This window comes from Pagrus pagrus, assembly GCF_965226575.1.
Source record: "Pagrus pagrus genome assembly, chromosome: 12".
Taxonomy (NCBI): Eukaryota; Metazoa; Chordata; class Actinopteri; order Spariformes; family Sparidae; genus Pagrus; species Pagrus pagrus.
The window spans coordinates 5,585,709-5,604,436 of record NC_140196.1 but is presented as its reverse complement, the minus strand read 5'-3'; the positions used below and the strand labels follow the sequence as shown (position 1 = coordinate 5,604,436).

General features: G+C 40.4%; 1 protein-coding gene across 1 annotated transcript in view; it reads left to right on the top strand.

Moving 5' to 3' along the window:
- LOC311266742 (calsyntenin-2-like) overlaps positions 1-18,728 on the top strand; it is a 151,844-nt gene that overhangs the window by 128,118 nt on the left and 4,998 nt on the right. The window contains exons 10-15 of the mRNA XM_084369264.1: positions 2,347-2,509; positions 12,555-12,721; positions 13,137-13,285; positions 16,464-16,669; positions 16,819-16,986; positions 18,382-18,527. Coding sequence (XP_084225390.1) covers positions 2,347-2,509; positions 12,555-12,721; positions 13,137-13,285; positions 16,464-16,669; positions 16,819-16,986; positions 18,382-18,527 — 999 coding nt within the window. The remainder of the gene's footprint in view (positions 1-2,346; positions 2,510-12,554; positions 12,722-13,136; positions 13,286-16,463; positions 16,670-16,818; positions 16,987-18,381; positions 18,528-18,728) is intronic.

The window sequence follows — 18,728 nt, the reverse complement described above, 5'->3', positions numbered from 1 at the left end:
CCAAATCCCTTAAGACTTTACAAGTTGGGAAAGTTGCCATAGACATTAAAACTGTGAATATCACTTTAAAAGGTAGTGCACGCAAAAGGCAGTTTAAGTGGTTTGAATTAAGAGTATTTGCACGTCTCCCTGTGATTCTGATAACAGGCTCTGTGGCTTCATCCAGGGTTGAATGTGTCATTCATCCTTTGGGCTGGTAAAATACAGAAAGCGGTTCTTAGTTCTGTTCTAGGACGTAAAATGATGTGAATCTTCACAGTGTACCCTGGTCACTTGATGTATAAAAGTTTCTATCTTACACTCATCCTTTTAAATACCCGTTGATCCTGTTCATGCTGTCAGTGGCCTGGAGTCAAGCTTGCTACACTTTCAGCAAGTTACCAGCCAATCACAGGGCAAATGCTGCATTCAGGGCTAAGCCATCTACCTTAAAAACAACTTCTCAAAACAAGGTAGTGAGGGTTATTCTGAATCTCCTCTTGAGAACTTACCTTGACCCTTCTCATTTAGAGATCCTTGAGCGTCTCTCAGATCCAGTTGTGGATTCTGCACACGATTGTGCCGTTTGTCAATACCTCAAAAACTATTTTATACAGATGAGGAATATTCACAGCCATCCACAATGGGCACTTCCACTGATTTTGTTGCACCGAGGCAAAAGAGGATCCTGGGGAAGGAAACGTTTTCTGTGTTCAGCGTTGAATCTGTGGAATCGATTGCTAAGATATCTTGAAATCCTCTGCAGCTTGGGATGTTTCAGGTTGCTGATTAAGAATTGGCTGCAAAGTTCTGTCACATGAGGATATTATGTCCGGTAAAAAGATGTTTATGTTGATGAGATGTTTATTTTCAAGGTTTTATATTGACGTAGCCTAATTATTTTAATTATGAACAGACCCAGACATGTATGTTTATAATCCCTGTAGCAGCTTTAAGTCTTAGATGTGGAAATCCTTCCCATCTTTTCCCTTCCATCCCACATGAAGTGAACTCAGAGTGAACCTCACCTGTCTGTCTGGAGCTGCCATGTGTGGGGTTTACTTTGAATATTTTATATGTGTTACTCTGAGTTGACTGTGCACCTCACTGAACTACACTGACTTGGGATTGACTTGAATTCAGGCCTCAGGTTATCACTTAAAGGGTATATGTGAAAAAGTAGTATGAAGCCTTTTGTGGCTCCAGAGGAAGCTACATGTAATCTGATACAGTAAATTGCTTCCAGTGATGTCACTTAGCGGCTAAGTTGCATTGTGGGCAATGTAGGGACCTGGTTTTAAAAAGCAGTCCACTGATCTTGCATTGCACCCCCGACTGTTGGACTCGTTATGGACAGTTGATCAGAATCGATACAGAGATATCACCTTTTTCATTCCACGCATTCTTCCTCCCTTTCAAAATCTCGGGCCCACATTACCCACAATGCAACTTAGCCACTGAGCAACATCACTAGAGGCTTTATACTACTGTTTTCACATATGTAGTGGTGCTCCCCAAGACCTGTAAACTTACTTTAATGTGTAAAATTGGTGGAGTTAACCTTTAATTATGCTCCCATGCAGGCCGTGATTTGAGTGCAAAAGCCAAGTTTTTCAGTTTATTAGTTAGTTGATTAGTCTCCAGCCAATAAATCATTTTCTAAAGACAAAATGCTCTCACTGGTGAGTCTACCTTTTTAAATGCAGGGATTTGCTGCTTTTTTGTCTTGACGTGCAGGTTTAACAATAATGAAAATAACTGAGTTGTAGCTCTAAAGTCAAGTAAGCAAAATAGCAAAAATGTTTAGAGCGTATATCTGTGGCTCGGGATGGGGGACAGTGTGGGTGTGTGTTTATCTTGGGTTGAGAAGCAGGGGGACAGAAGAGAGAACAGGATGTGTCCTTGCAAGTTCTCCAAATAATCAAAGAAACTCGGTTCTTCCACAGCAGTGTTTGTCACTCATCCGGTGCCTTTAATGAACAGCTCATTAGACGAAAACCTCATTAGCTATCTGACGACAGGGAGCAAATGATCCAGAGATGAGGGGAGGAATTTTTGTTGTGTCGCTCTCATTGAAGGTAGGAAGACGGGGGAACGTTTAAGGATGCGCCTACGGTCTCGGCTGCATGATTGGAGTAAACATCATCATCTTCATAACAGCTTCCCTGTAAACATAATCCTCCACGGAAAAATGCTCCTAACCTAAATAACACCCCCAAAAAGGAGATGTAGTAATGTATTTTTTAAAGCTGCCCCATTTTCGTGTATGTGCAAACCAAGAACATTTTCTTATCTGCATTATAAGTGGACACTTAGCCGAAAGTACTGCAGCTTAATAACACTGTAACCTCTCTCTCCCCTTTACAGATCTGTGACAAGGAGTGGCACTATTATGTGATTAATGTGGAGTTTCCTGCAGTGACACTATTTGTGGATGGTGTGACCTATGAACCCTACCTGGTGACGGATGACTGGCCGATCCACTCCTCAAAGATTGATACACAGCTCACTGTGGGTGCCTGCTGGCAAGGTCAGTGTGTGTGTGTCTGTCTCTTAAAATATACAGCAGCTTCAGAGTAATTCAGAGTAACAAAATAGCTGAAATCAAACAGGAACGGGACGCAACAGCTATTACACTGTGTTGCTGGGATTGTTTACAGCTATAGTATAATCTGACAGTTGTTTTATAAGCAGCAGCCTTTTCTGCTTGAGGTTATAGTTTTTATGTGCTCCGCATAAAATGAAGAAATCAGTTATTTATGGGCCTGTTTCTACAAAAGGACCAGTATCAGTACAGGAGAAGCATCATCTTTATTTTCTTCTGTTACATAATTGGTTTATGACTGGTTATAGTTACAACTAATAAATACACAAAGCAGTAAAAAGCCTAAAAAGAAATTAAAAATCACCAAGCAAGGGAATACTTCCTGGGAGAATGTTCCAGAATCTGTGCCGAGGACCATTGATTTCATTTTTCACGGGAGACGCAAATAGCAACATAATAGATTCACTGTTTCACTGGAAATACTCAAAAGTTTACCGAGTATAATTGTCTGATTCCTAGTCATAAATATTTCACACACAATTACCCAGAAAATAAAAAATTCAGTGAGATATAGAGACTTGTTTTTAGATAACTTTCACTTGTTCCACAGCCAGATTTATTTGGCAGCACTTCATTTTACTGGGCCACACATTTCATGGTAAGTATGTGGTGATTACCAAGCAACATATTTAAAATTTCTTTGAAATTAACCCCAAATTACCACAATAATGACCTCAGAATGTATTGAAAGTTACTCAACAAGCAGTTAATAAATAGCTTCTAATTTCTTTAATACAGTTTCAGGAAACTTTTTCTTCAACTTCCCCTCAGCAGGCCACTAAATTGAAGTGAGTTTTCCTGAACTTCCCTAACTTGACTCTTGATCATAAAGGTGTAGTTGTCGGCCATTAGCCATTTTAATAGATAAAAAGTTGGATTGATGTGCTTTAATGATAGAAATTGGTGAAAGTGGTTAAAAATGTAGATAGAAACTAGTTAGAAATTAAAATGACATGATCAGAAACCAGTTAGACGTTTTATGGAAATGTATTGTACGTATGTGTGCCTGTGTGGATGTGAATTCTTGTTTGTGTTGTACTGTCTCATTTTATTTGTGGAAAAACACAATAAAAACAGTTTACCAAAAAAAAAAAAATAGTTTTATGGACATTTAATAAAGAAATTAAAAGCTTTATTATTAACTGCTCATTGCAAAACAGCAGAATATTATTATTAAACCATGCTGGGGTGATTTAATAATTCTTTTTGAGGTAATATTTTGTATTTTATTCTGGTCATTCAGAGGTAACTCCGAAGAAATTTTGAATATGCTGTGTGGTAATTACCACCCACTTACCGTGTAATTTGCAGAGCTGTAAACTGAACTGTTACTGATTTTCTTTGTTGCTTATTATAAACAAGAAACACCTTGTCTTCATTGATTTCTTTTTTTTTTTTTTTACACATTGTTGAAGTGTTATTTTATCCACTGTTTACAGAGAGCCTTAATTTCTCAGGAGCAGTTTTCTTAGAATATGAACCAGCACTGTTGTACTGAACAATACCTAGATTGCCAAACAATAACAGCACTACAAAGAAGGGAAGAAAATAAAGCGTATTTATGTAGACTTGTCAGAGTACCTTGATCAGAAAGAAAAACAAGACTGAGGACAGATCAGGAAATTCACTGGAGGTTAAGTAAATTAATGTGTCATGAAAATACAATGTATTTGTTTGTAATTATGCAAAGGGGAAAAACCTGTAAAACGATGGCCACATATGGAGACATAGAGAAACTGCATCAACAACAGCAGCCCAAAGATGCTGAAAATTACATTTGAAGCACAGAGAGAGAGAGAGAGAGAACGCAGGAGTCTTACTGTTAAGACAAATAAAGAGATTAAGATTTATGCCCCAGGGCTGCGAGCATTTCTTCTTTGAAATGGAGAGACAGTAGCCTAGTGGGTATCAAACAGGAAAATCTGCGTGTCAGTTCCAGCGGCAAGGAACGAGAGCGGGTAGTGATCACATTGGTATGAATAAGAGCTACCCTGCTGCCGTGTTTATGACTTGAATAATTATACAAAAGTGCTTTACAGGAGGGCAGAATGAGCCGGTCGTGATCCGTTCTGCAGCTTGCCTAAATCACGCTCATAACACTCGCCAGCATCATTCAAAGCTCCAATCCTGATGGCTTTGGTTGCCGTTTAAATTTCTTTTCATCCCGTGCCTGATTGCAATTTTCTTTTTGTCGTCATCATTTTCCTCCTCGCTTCATACGGCCCTCTCTTTCTGCCTCTTTCCATGAATCTCTGATTGTGAGAGAAAGCCCTGAAGGAAGGATTAGCTAGAGTGAATGGAGGACAACTTTGCCAGCTATTACATCCCAATGAAGCCGCTTTAAGCTTCACTAAGCCGCAACTGATAACTTTGCAGGCCATTAGCGAGCAAGATTGCCTTTCAGCCTCTCATTTCTCCATCCCCTTTTCCCCACAATCAACAACATAATGATGAGACATGTGGAATGAAAGACATTCAGACTGTACTTTCCTGCCCTGAAAGCGGAAAAAGAAGATGCGAGTTGTCGCCACAGAAGGTTAACAAGAGAATGGTTTGGTATTTGGTTGTTGGGGGTGTTTTTTTTTAAAGCAGTTTTCTGCAGCAATAAGCTGTTTTTGAGTTTGGATGGGCAATGTGTGTTTGCCATCTCATTGAATGTGCAACAGGAAAGTGGGTGTTCAATTTCAAAGCAACCTCCACAGCACAGTACACAAATACTTTGTGTAGGCAATCAATAACTGTGGGTAATTTCATTTTGATAATGAAAGGCGTCAATCAGCATATACCATCAGTAAGTTTCTAAATTATTTGCTGCTGAATTAGAAGCACAATGTGTTACTTGTTAGCATTCCTTTAGCACACAGTGAAATAAGAAGATTTAACATCCCAGTGCACCGCTACGAGCATGAACAGCAACTGCTTTCAAATTAAAAGTAATCCGCTAGACCTTTCTCATTTTGACTTGTCAGAGCAGGAGAAGCACAGGTGTGACTAATAACATTAATTATGGCTGTGTTGCATTGAGGTGTCCCAGTAATGCCATTAAGCAAGCAGGTGGAAGAGCAAAGGAAGTGGAGCGAAATACAGCAGTCGTCAAAGTCATTGGTTACACCTGTGCATGACGAGTCACCGCCTCTAGAGAGACGTTTTTAAAGAATCTTAAATCTTTAGAAATGATACAAAATTACTGTAAACACAATGGCCCTACATAAAATAATCATATATGGCCCCTGTGGTTTTGGTTTTCAGGATGATGTTTCCTGTTGTGACATTCCACTTCCTGGCTTTTCACTCTTTCTCGTCCTTTTTTCTGTTGCACCTGTGTTTCATTTGTTAATCACTCCCTGCGAATTTAAGCTTGTGTTGTTCCCTCTCTTTGTTGGTTCGTCTGTTTCCCCACATCAGTCCCGTTTTCACCATGCGTCTGTTCCCCGTGTTCCTGATTTGTTCCCCATGGCTTTATGGTTTGTTCTGCACTCTTTCTTGGATTCTTCTTGTTGCCTTTTTGTCGCCTGCCTTTTTGTTGTTTGCTATTTTGAATTTTGGACTTGCCAGCTTTAAAGCTCACTCTTTGTTCCTTTTCCTGCCTGCCTCTGCGTGCGTCTTGGATTTAGGTCCATTTTTGCATAAATGTGATAACTTCAGTGGGATTTTTTCCAAATGGCATCAAATCAAAATATGAAAATGGGCATGTTTTATTAAAAAAAGGTGCTATTCAATGTTGATTAGCAGGTATTACTTACCAACATAAAATCATAGTTTCACACAGCATATGTTGTGTATGTGAATCCAAGGTCTGCCGCACATGTGAGGCGTCCTCTCTTCCTCTTTCAATCATTTCAGTCTTCTGAGAAATCTTTAAATAACACATAATATGCATGTCTAGACGCATGCAATCAGTTGACACTTAGAGTAGAAATTCAATCAAAAAGACAACCTTTCAAAAATACACTTGCCAGAGAGATAAAGAAGTGCAGAATAAGAAGTAATATTTCTACATTTGGAGAGAAAGGGAGGTGATTGAAACTTATTAGGAGTTCTCCTCACTCTGCTCTTACTTACACCTCCTGTCATCTTAAAAACAGAGTGTTTACCACCTCTGTTCCTGATGCATGAGGAAGTCTAATGAATAAGACTAATACATTTTGCAGTTTGTGGTCGTCCCACTAAAGAGCATTACTGTGTGTCTAGAGGAGTGACAAATACACATTTTTTGTTTTGTTATTTTTAATAAAAACAAAGAGCTTTCGAATCACCTTTTATTCACCTAATTTATGTTTGCAAATTTGACAGTAGACGTCAGGTAGGGAAGCCACAGTCTCAACACAGAAATAGCTTCAGCTTTCTAACAATAGCGTATTTAGTTTTATCTGGAAAAAGCACACATCATAGAGCAGGTTTTCATGAAGAGTGAAGGTAAAGAGTTGCTCTCAAAGGTTGTTGCTGCATCGTCTTATATCTATGGGATGTACTACTATATTGAAGCAGTATGTTAATTAGATTTGATAATGACTTAATTAGATAACAGTTTAAAAATAATTCAACAGCACAAAACATACACAATATATACAGAAATACATGAAGTCATACCTAGACTCCATTGTTCATGTGTTAAATCATATTCATTTGACGCATCCTCATCACTTTGTATTACATGCAAACAGTCTGAAGGAACGCTGGCTCATACGTTCAGCCACCAACCTTGGTCAGAAGCTTTTCATTGCTACTCAAATGTTTATAGACATGATCATCGCCCTAACCCAGGACCAGCTGTTCAAAGCAAGCAAACAAGGAATGGTCATTGCACAGAAAATCATGCTTAAGGTCTGAAACAAACCCTGTTTTGAAACCTGGCTCACACTGGCTTATTTAAGGACAATTTGATCTGAGATGTTAGGGGAAACAAGTAGTTTTTTTAACAGATCTGGCAACCCTTCCTTGACGATATCACAGCATTAAGAGGACAAACATTGCACCTCATTGACTTTTATTTTCAGTTATAAGTGTCTATTTTTATGCAGCTGTACAAACGGATGACCGCAGACACTAATGAGGAAGAGATTGTTTTTGTTGTTGTCTTTTTGTTCTTTTACTTTCTTGTGTAGTGAGGGGTGTGAGGAAGTGGGCATTGTTCTTGTTTGCTGCTCGTGTTGATGTTCTGTTTCTATTTTGATCTGAAAATATCAGAATTTTTTTTTTTTTAATTTTTAAAGAAAGACAGAAATCATCAAACTGCACCCACGTACAAACAAACTGGAGCGCCAGTGGCTCCTCAGTCTGACTGAGCTCAACTCGGGGTTGGCAAAGGCCAGAATTATACCATTTCCTGTAACGGACTGCCTGCACTCGTATCGGTACATGAGATTTCTTTGCAGAGCGAGTAGGCACACCGACATTTACAAACATTTGGATGGCACTACACCATCTGTGAGGCAGTCTCATTCCAGTGTTATAGGCCACATTAGGTCTCTGCATGTTGCTTTTCTACAGGAACGCTGCAAGTGGGCAGTATATAGCGAGGTACAAAACTCTCTAAATAAAGCTATTCTCACATTTACCAAACACATTCTGAATTTACGAGCAAGCACATTAGCTGACACATATAGCTTATGACAATTCAGCCACACATTATAGTAGTCAGTTATTGCTAAACCTCAGCATTACAGTTTTGTTTGTTTTGTGTAGGCTTTGGTTGTGATCTAGGTACGATACAGTATATTCTCCATAAGCTAAAATGACATGAATGCTTTAAGATGTAAACTTTTGAACTCTTGAGGTTGACAAAAGCCAGAATAACTTATAGCTGTACTATCACATTTATTTGTTTTTGGACAAATACAGACTGATCACTAAGTTTTCTCTAACTTCCCGCTGCCACTCAGCATGTTGCTGATTCTCAGTGTTACTGTGAGAACTTCCATGTTGTGTCTGTCCGTGCCTTCATTATGTAATGACTAGAGAAACCACAAGCAAAAAGGACTCAATAGCACGACTCAAAGAAAATAAATTGATTTAAAAAGCAATCTTCACTTGCCAAAAATGTTCAGTACACAGGTGTACAAGTGTAGTGAGAGGAAAAGACAGACAAATCTGGCAGCTAGAAGACTAAGACAAGGTGAGGTGAACTAGCGGAGATAAAATAACATTTGAAAAGAGTCGGAGCATCAAACACTTGGTGAATTGCTGGAACGCTCGACACAGGGAACAAAGACAAACTGGCACTGAAGAGGAGGAACACATAGACTAATGCTGCCTTCCAGATAACGTGGAAATTTACAACCCTGCTACCAGAAAAGTACAATGGAGCGTCACTCAAAGTTAGAAGTCCTACTAGTAAACTCGGGGCAAATTCATCTGCCCTGAGTCCACGAAGCAGCGGTTGTCTGACATCACGCAATAATGGAAGCACCCGTAGGGAGGAGGCACACTTATCAACCTTAAGACCTCAAAAATTGGGAGGATTTTGAAACCCAAGCGGGGATTTGAGTTTCAAAGATTTTGTTTCCTGCTTTGTTGTGACTTTTAAAGAATGATAATGACAAAATAACAAGTATACTGAAACTTTTCTCTGGAAAGAATGCTGAATAATTTGCCCCCCTGGCATGAACGGGTATTTATCAGTTTTCATTCATTCATTCACATTTTTGCCCTAGCCCCTTAGAGGGTCTTTGCATGCCACTGCCTTATGTTTGTCAACCATTAGCGTCAGTGCGACCTCAGTGATCGATGGAAAAATCGACATGGCAGATTTCAGAAGAAGGATGCCCCTCTCCTTCAAAACTGTCTGTAAGAAACGGGAATTCTTCTCTCCAGGACGTCTGAAATCCGCTCGAGTATTTCTTTTTTCTTTCTCCATTTCTTTATCCATCTGTCACTCACTGAGCAGGATGATGCAAGACAGTACAAAAGACTACAAACTGTTTAGTGCATGTAACAAGATATGATTATTAAAAGGGGCAATGGTCGGAAAATACTCATAAATTAGGTAAAATACAGAAGAATTGTGACGCCGGGTGGAAAGATCATCTTTTTGCAGCCAGTTTTTGGATAACTTTTGGTGTCGTGCAGCCACTTGGACACTTGGAAAGGTGGAAATGTCAACGAAAAGATTCGGACCTCTGACATTGATGTAACGCGGCATAAAAACACTCGGGAGAGAAGGATAATGAGCGACAGGTGAAACTACTCAAGGCAGGGCAGACAATCACACAGGCAGGAAACACACAAAGACAGGAAGTGAAGTCTCTGCAACAAGAGTTGAGTCTATCAAGACTGAACAGGAAACGGTAAATGAATCAACGACCGAATGAAAAAAAACAACAATTTAAAGAGAATGGTGGGCTATGACGCATTACTGTGAAACTTTCCTCAGACAGTTGGATTGTTTGAACTGATTCTCATTTCAGCTTTTTTTCCCCCCATTTGTTGTAGTGTTGTTTTTATCCGGTTATTATAAATTGAATACTGCTGGTGCTAATGGTCCTCGGAGAACATGGACCGCATCCTAAGATTGTGCAGTCGATCATCAGCATCATCAGTGTCCTACCGTCTGCACCTCAGAGCCCCCAGGAGATAAACATAAGACGGAGCAGACTGGTGTTATGATTAAGAAGGAGAAGGAGGGTGTAAGACTGCAAATTCTGATAATCTGAATCAAAAACAACACTAAAGTCACTGAATAATTAGCATGTTAATATTGTGGCGTAGACAGCCTTTGTTCTGTGCACTGTGAGTCTCATGCTGAAGGCAGTTGTTTGGTGTCTCGGTGACACGATCTTCTCTCTCAGCTCTACATGTATTCACTCCTGTGTGACTCACAGTGACAGAGCAGAGACAGTAGATGCCTCCAGCCCCGCGCTGGCTGGCTGCTAGTCGCTGTTCAGAAGAATATCTACTGTTACCGTCTACCATTCCCCCGAGCCTCACTGTACAGAACAGTTCAGTACCAGAGAACATCCAGGCTGGGTTACTGTAAGTGGGTTAGTAACCTCAAACAGCAAAATTATTTATTCAACATTCAGGCACTTTGAAGAGCGTAGCACAGATTTTGTTTTGCTGCAGCAGGTTGAAATACAGCTAGTTCAGGAGTATAAACAATGATGTCGTTTTGCGAGGGAACTGGGACAAACGTGTAATCACATAAACCCTTTTAAACTCTTTGACAGTTTGATGCAGATCCAAATAAAAATCCATATCTAGCGGCTTTAAATCTGTTTTCAAAGAAGGAAAGTCTTTTTTTCAGTCGCTCTGTGGTCACAGATAGGGATTGAAACCCGCAACTACTATGTGCAGCAAGTAATGGGGATTCAGGAGGTACCAACGGTGATTAGGCTCGAAGGGGATTGTTCGGCCTTGGTGGAGGTTATTGATTTAATAATATTATCAAACAATGTTCTGTGTTTGTAAAACGTAAAACATTTGTAATGTAAACGTGTAATGTATTTGTCGGTTTTATTTAGTATTTTTCTTGATTTGATTACTATAAACCAAAACCAATAATATTGTTGTTATTTATAAAATCCAAAATTTAAGTTGCCAAAAAAGCACAATACAGTTTATTATTTAGACTTTTAATATGCATCTTAACTCTTCCCAAAGAAGAAGCCTCTGTGACATATGTGTATTTGCCATCGACTGATACAGTGTAGAGTATAAATATAGTCTGACATACTTTCAATTCTGCTGTCATTTTCACTGAGTAGACTTGAACTTCACCCATAGCTAGACCTGGAAGTAATTTGTGTTAAGTGGAATAGACCTATACACATTATCAGAAGTGGTGAATTTGCACCTCGGGGCAGAGCTGGCCGGTTCTGGTGCCATGTATGAAAAAATACTTTTTCTCCTGCACATAATGTCGGAGCTTGGGTGAATTTGTGACGGAGCTGACCCCGCAGACTGCAGCGCGGCGATACCTCGCACACACAGACTGTGCCGATGTGTTGGCTTGCAATGCAGGTTCCATTTATTTTGCATGAAAGGATGTATTTCACACTATCTCCACTCTCTGTAAGCAGCTACACTGCATTTCAGGTCAAACACGAATTATGACATCTGTCAGACTCACACATCATATTCACTGCGTGAACCTGACAGGAAGTGTCAAAATATCTACAGCTGTGTCGAGTGTTGAAAGTGTATCATGAGTATTTCAGACTATGTATTTTTGTATTGCCGCCTATTCTAAGGTAGCTTTTTGTCTTTTTTAATTGTTGCCACCCGCTACCACAACATAATTAGTGAGGGTGTAGTCCTACAGAAAGCAAAATACAGAGATTTTTTCAGTCAGCGTCAGTGTGATTCAATTACATCTGTCAGAACTAGTGTCAGACTTGTTTTTGCATGTTTCTTTCTTACCTCTGTTGTGAACTTTGGGGGGAAAAATAACCTCTAAATTCTTCATGGCTTGCTATCCACTGGGTCTCGTAAGCTCTTTCTGAAGCAGATTCACAGATGTTATTTTCGGCAAACTTTGTGTGCTTTTCCCCTGGAAACATGCATAATACATGTTGTTGTCTCTTTTACCAGGCAATGGCTCTGTAAAAACAGGTTTGAACTCAAAAGCACGACCCTGAGACCAGGCCGGTAAAATAAAACGTTCAAGTGTACTTGAGGTCAGACACAGGGCAATGAGACACATGTATCGAAAAAAAGATCAGGCCGGGAGTCTGAACACACAAAGAAAATGGCTGGACTGCCAAGGCAGAAGCACAATAGATGATCTAGTGAGAAATTAATGGAAGTGGGCCAGTATATAAGGCACTGGGCTGATGGGGAAGTGCAGGTGGGCAGGGGAGGTCAGGTGAAGGCAGGACTTAAGATCATAGAAGATGACAAGGGAAAAAAAGCAGACAAGGAAAATGTGAGACTAGGAATTGGCTGACATTGTGACACTGGTCCTTTTTTTGCCCCATATCTCACTTCTCTTTCCCTCCCTGTGGTTCCCTTGTCTTCTCTCTTCTCCAATCAGGTGGTGAGGTCGCAACCCCGAGGTTTACCCAGTACTTCCATGGCAGCCTGTCAGGTCTGACAATCCGACCAGGACGCATTGAAACCCAGAAGGTTATCTCCTGCTTGCAGGCCTGCAAGGAAGGCCTTGATATTAACTCCCTTGAAAGCCTCGCTAAGGACATCAAGGTGTGGAGAAAATGGAGGCAAACACACACACACACACTCTCTTTCAGTATTTCGTTGGTAGGATAGCAACTGCGAACCACCTTAGCAGTAATATAACAGAAGTAAACTACTGTTCAGGCTGATTTTTTTCATCCGAATCCACGTTTCCACCGCAGGGACTTGACAGGCGTTCTGTTTTTTACATCCGACACCCAACTCGCCCCATACACAGTTAATCTAAGCTGACGCACTGAGTTTGTGTTTCCCTGTCACGCCGTTGTTACCGTGGTCATAGCTTGCCTGTTTACTCTGATTACAGACATGTACAGTGTAGATTACCATGAACAGACATTGTCTACGGACATAGATACATAAACACAATTGCTTGAATGTGAAAGTTTCCTTCAGGACAAATAGAGTTTGTTTGTGTGTCCAGTTCCATTTCAACCCTGCCCAGTCTGTGCTGGTGGTGGAAGGAGAAGATGTGGACAGCATCAACACAGCCATGACCAAAGTCTCCTACATCAACTCTCGTCAGTTCCCCACGGCCGGCCTCCGACGGCTACACATCACCACCACAGTGCAGTAAGTGCAAATGTACACAGATGCATTTTCACTCTTTGACTTCAGTTTTCTTTTAGTTTCACATATTCACACTCGCTGTAGCTGCACAGTTCAGTCGCCGTCACTGAGCTGGATGAGTTTATGGCTTGAGTTTTCTGTGCGGTTTACCACCTCGCCTGAGGACACACATCTTGGTAGTGATCACATTTTTGGGGGCGGGTTGTGTTTGAGGGAACTACCCAGTTGCTGTCTACAACTACTCCAAGAACACTTAAATAACATGAAACAAGGTGGTCATCTTAAACCCAGTCACATCAGCTACAAACAGCCAGAGGAGAGGTGGTTAAAGCACTGAAGGAAGACTCTGTCAGATGTGGCGTGTCTGTCTTTGTTTTTAAGCCACAGAAGTCCCAGTGAGACCGATCATTAGTGTAGAAACTGTTAAATCACTGAACAGGCCAGCTGGCCGTTAAGGACATTAAGCCTTCTGGTGAATGCAGAGACCATCTTGCTAGCATCTCTTTCTCCTTGCTTTTTGTTTATTTTCTTTTTCATTCCTTTTTACTTTCATCTGTTTCTCTCTGAGTGTCCTTCTGTGTATCTATCTCTGGCTGTAATTTGATTTGAATCGACTTTGTCCACTTTGCCCAAAAAACGGCAGAACTCGGGGACGGTGATGCCAGCCGGTCTGTTTGTCCAACATTTGTCTGAAGTAAAAATGTCTTGACTGCTAGCCACATTGTTAAGCAATCAGATTACAAACAGTTATATTTTGGTCCACAACAATATATTTTGAAAATGGTTGGATTTCTTTTATATTTTTATATCAAAATATCACACAGGTAATTATTGACTTACTAATTAATGTTTTCTGCTTCCATAATTAGATTAATGTTCCTCTCGTTGCGTTTACAGAAACACTTGATTTACCACATATTTCTACCATATATACTGGAAACTATAAATCCAGAAACAATGTGTTTAACAACAGAGAAAAATAATCTAAATATTTAAAACTGAGAACTTTAACATAACTACAGATTTATCTACTTGCTAATTAATTGCTTAATGTTGAGTGACTCAAACAGATTGCTAGCTAAGAATAACCACAGGTCTCATAGCTGACCCGGACCTCCTCACAGCAATTAACTGCATCACATCAAATATAACGTGCATGATTGCATCCGAGCTCGCTTCTCCTTCCTCTTTAAATATTTGTCCGCGCTCGCTTGTGTGCATTCAGATGTGTGTTGTACAGGAGTGCTGGTCCACGTGTCCTGCAGAATATAGTTTATGTATCTGCTTCCGTCTCCACACCCATCCAGCGGCTGTTCATTTGTTTAGCAGCAAACCCAGGCAGGTCAAATCAGCTCAGACGTGCGCTGGTCGATAAATTGAGGCGAGCTCGAGGAGCAGCAATAGAGGCTGTCTGACTCTGAACAACATTTCTCTGCTCCCCTCAAGAAAAGAAAAAAGATAGATCCACCTTCACACTCTGCAGATACAGTATGTTGAATACTGCAGGCAAAGGTGTTGGTATGTAGTCCCATTATGCATTGTGGATTTTTTTTTTTTAATTGTTCTTTTAGGTGTGAAGAGCTTTGTGCCTGTATTTCATGTTCTGACTAGTAGCAGGAGTAGTTCGCTGATAATTGCCACGTAAGTGTTTACAGGGTCGGTGGATGTAGAATTTCAAACGAGCGAAGGCTAAGCTCGCACTTCTTTGTGTATAATGCTTATTTTTAAAGGAATTATTTTTTCCTTTTGCTGATTTATTCCTGTATGGCTGAAAGTGGATGTTAGGGCTAATTGCTCTCACTTCAAACTTTGAAGTAATTCTTCACTTCTTTGCCACTTTTAATGTCTAAACTCTCTGCGATTCTTAACACTAACCAGTCTCCTGTGAAAAGGAGGCCTCAGTTTAAATTGGACTTTTTTTACTTTTATATAGTGATTATGTGAAAAAGGTAAAGTTCAGAAAAGATGGGAATTGTTTTACTGTGGGACTTCATTTTGAGACAGAATATTTAAGCAGCTCAGAAAAATAAAACTTCTTCTTTTACCAAATAATTTAAAGCAGAAGAAGTAACATACTCTTCTCCAGAAGCGCTTTCTTGTTCACTGTACTTGATGATAACTTTCAAAAATGATAAAGTCAAACTCAGAGGATTATTTCTAGTTGCTTGCAAACATTTGCAGCTTATTTCCTGATCGTAACATGGAACTAGAAAAGGGTAAAATTAGAAGTTCGTTCAACAAACTCCAGGAGAGGTAGTAGGTCATCATCACTTACTGGAAAATCAAATAAAACAAAGTCATGCACCTCATCTTGTGCGCTATTTTTTACCGGCAAAAAGTCATTTTGTTTTTGTTATTGCTCTTCTAACTTAAGTTGAGGTTAGTTTATTTCGCTAAAAGGCTATTTTCATCCGTAGTCACCTGGTCAAAAGATTACGTAAGAGTATTAGGGCTAGGGACGAAGGAAAAAAATGAGTGGAGGAAGTTTTTTTTTTCATGTAGCACTTCAAGAAAAAAGTCGAAATGTCGAGAATAATGTCAATTCTTCTGGTCCCTCAAATCCAGTTCGGGGAGCGACTGACAGCTATGAGAGCTGCCCGAGCATCCGGTCTCTGCCATTACTACATCCTTTCAATTTCAGCTCGCACGAATGCGGCCAGCTCTTCCATGTTTGTGTGGTTTTTCCTTCTGAACAGACAAAGTTTTCGACACAATCTCTTCAAAGTCCTAGTACTGACAACTGCACCGTGTTTATGAGCTAAAAGAGAAATCATTTCTTTGTTACTAAAGTCGATTCTGAAGTACAGTTTCACCAGTTCATCTACGCAACCTGCCTTTGTTGAGGCAGTCATATGCGCTGTTTGATGTGGTCTCAAAAGGTCGACTTTAATCTTGAAATGTCAACTTTGTTCTCATGCAAAACACATTTTTTGCATTGAGCAACATTTGAAAGAGACTCAAGTGACAGTGGTTGGTTGTTTACTAATGTTCGAACCTGATCAAACCACACCGTCCCAGTCCTGATGAAGCAGTTTAGTTTTGTAGTGTTAAACTATGTACCGAAATATAACTGATTTGTAACTATACTGACAACTACAACGATAAGACAACACAAATCAGCGGTGAAGCTGCCGTCCCATCTCGTAATCTCTCTCTTCTTCTGTGTGTCTGTGTGTGTCAGGTGTTTCGGAGAGGACACGTGTCTCTCCATTCCAGACATCAAGGCGGTGGTGATGGTCCTGCCGCCCAGTGAACCGAGAATCACCATTACAGGATCTAATCGACTCGTCAGGCCTGCCGGTGACCTGCGGGGCCCGCTGGGTGTGGCACCCTTCAAAGAGCTTCACATCACCAGCACCGTGATGAAGGGAGACAGCTTCGGTGGATGTGAGTGGGAGAGGCTGCCTGTGTCGTTAGGATGTTCTCCTGTCATACCAGCCTTCCAGTAATGTAACAAAAAATCTATTCTAGATTCCTGTTAAGGTACAAGTAGCTCATTTTTTTTTTTTTTTGTCATTTGGTGTCCATGGATACAGCCCGCAGACCAGGTGTGATGGAGGTGATGCATAACCTGGACTACTGCGATGTGCTGGTAATTGGGGACGAGCTGAATCCTGAGAGAGAAAGTCTGGAGATTCATCACAGTGCTTTGCTGGGAAAACACCTGGATGCCACTAACTCCACCTCTGGGATTTCAATATATGGTAGGCAGCCCTAACGATCTGATAAGACATCATCAGAATGCGTCACCTTTATCCAACTTAAAGGGACAGTTCACCCCAAAATCAAAAATACGTATTTTTCTTCTTACCTGTGGTGCTTTTTATCCCTCTAGATTAATTTGGGGTAAGTTGCAGCGTTTCAGAGGTGGCAAGTAACAAAGTACAAATAAATACAAAAGTAGATACATTTTCAAAACAGGCTCATTGCTTTAGTTAGAATGCATTTCAGGGGAATTATCGATTATTTATACCGCTACCAACCCAAAATGTGGGTATCTGACCTTCTGGGAACGAGACTCTCAATCAGTGCCCTTTCTGGTGTACGTTTATGAACAGCTGGGACAAATCACTAATTTTACCGTTAAAGTTAATAGTGTTTGAATTATATTAATTTGACGTGAGAGTCAGTTAGCTTTGCACAGAAATGGCTGGTAGAAATGTCCTTCAGAGGGATACAGTATTTTTTCCTTTATACGTGGAGAACATTTCAGAGCCTGAACTCCTACTTTTAGAAATTGAATCAGTACTAGTCTGTTTTTATGTACTTCTACTTGAGTAAAGAATGTGTGTATTGCCACCTCTTCAGTGTTTTAGCTACCCGCTGTAGAGATGTCTGCTTTCTCTCAAATATGATAGAACTTAAATGGCACTTGACTCGTCAAAAAATACATTTGAACTCAACGGTAATGTCTCTTTCCAGAAATCATGACCCTGCCAAGATAATCCACAGACATTTATGAGAGCAATTTCATGTTGAAGCTATTTTTCTTGCTGTATCACTGTGTATAACGAAGCTTGCAGAGGCTCCTGCTCGGGACAGTATGGATTTAAACCTTGTTAAAGGCGTCCTCTGCTGAACTGTAAAGTTAGCTAGCCTCTTGTCCACGAGTAGATGCATGTTTCCATCTGCAGCGATAAGGAAAGAATATCATTCCTTCACGAAGCTGTTCACAGCAGGGTCTGTGGATTATCTTAAGTAACTGGGCCATGTTTTCTGGAAAGAGACATTCCTGCTGAGTTTTTCAAATGTTATTTTTAGTGCCAGCTCGTTCTATTATACTCAAGAGAGGGCAGACATCTCTAAGGCCGATATCTCCAAAACTCTGCAACTCACACCTAAACAATCTAGATGGAGGTAGGAGGAAAAATATTTGATTTTGGTGTGAACTCGCCCTTTAAATTCTTAAAGAATATCTCTCAAAATGCCATGCCCTTCATACAACAATAAGACAAACATTCACTCTCTATACAGTCCGACAGCTGTAAAGGTCCCTGAAACAGACTCCCGTCATGACTTATCACAGTAACAAACCGACTCACTGCTGTACGGCAGATTTCAGACTGCGGTGTAAACATGTGTTCCCTGTGTGTTACAAGGCGTGGACTCCATGGCCCACTATGAGCAGGCACTGAGACAGGTGCGCTACAGGAACTGGCGACCTGCCACCCTGAGTGAGAGAAGGTTCAGACTCACCTGCTCTGAACTGAACGGACGCTACACGAGCAATGAGTTCAATTTAGAGGTCAGTGTGATGTTTTTCAAAGACCATTGTACCATTGTTTATCTAATCCTGCCTTCTCTTCATGTGCTTTTATTTTTAATCCATCTTTCTCATGCTTCTTCTTCTTTCTTCGTCATTCATACCATGTCGTCTTGGCTTATTTTTGTTTATTTTTTGTTGGTATCACAAACTATCGTCCACCTACTTCTTCCTGAGATAACG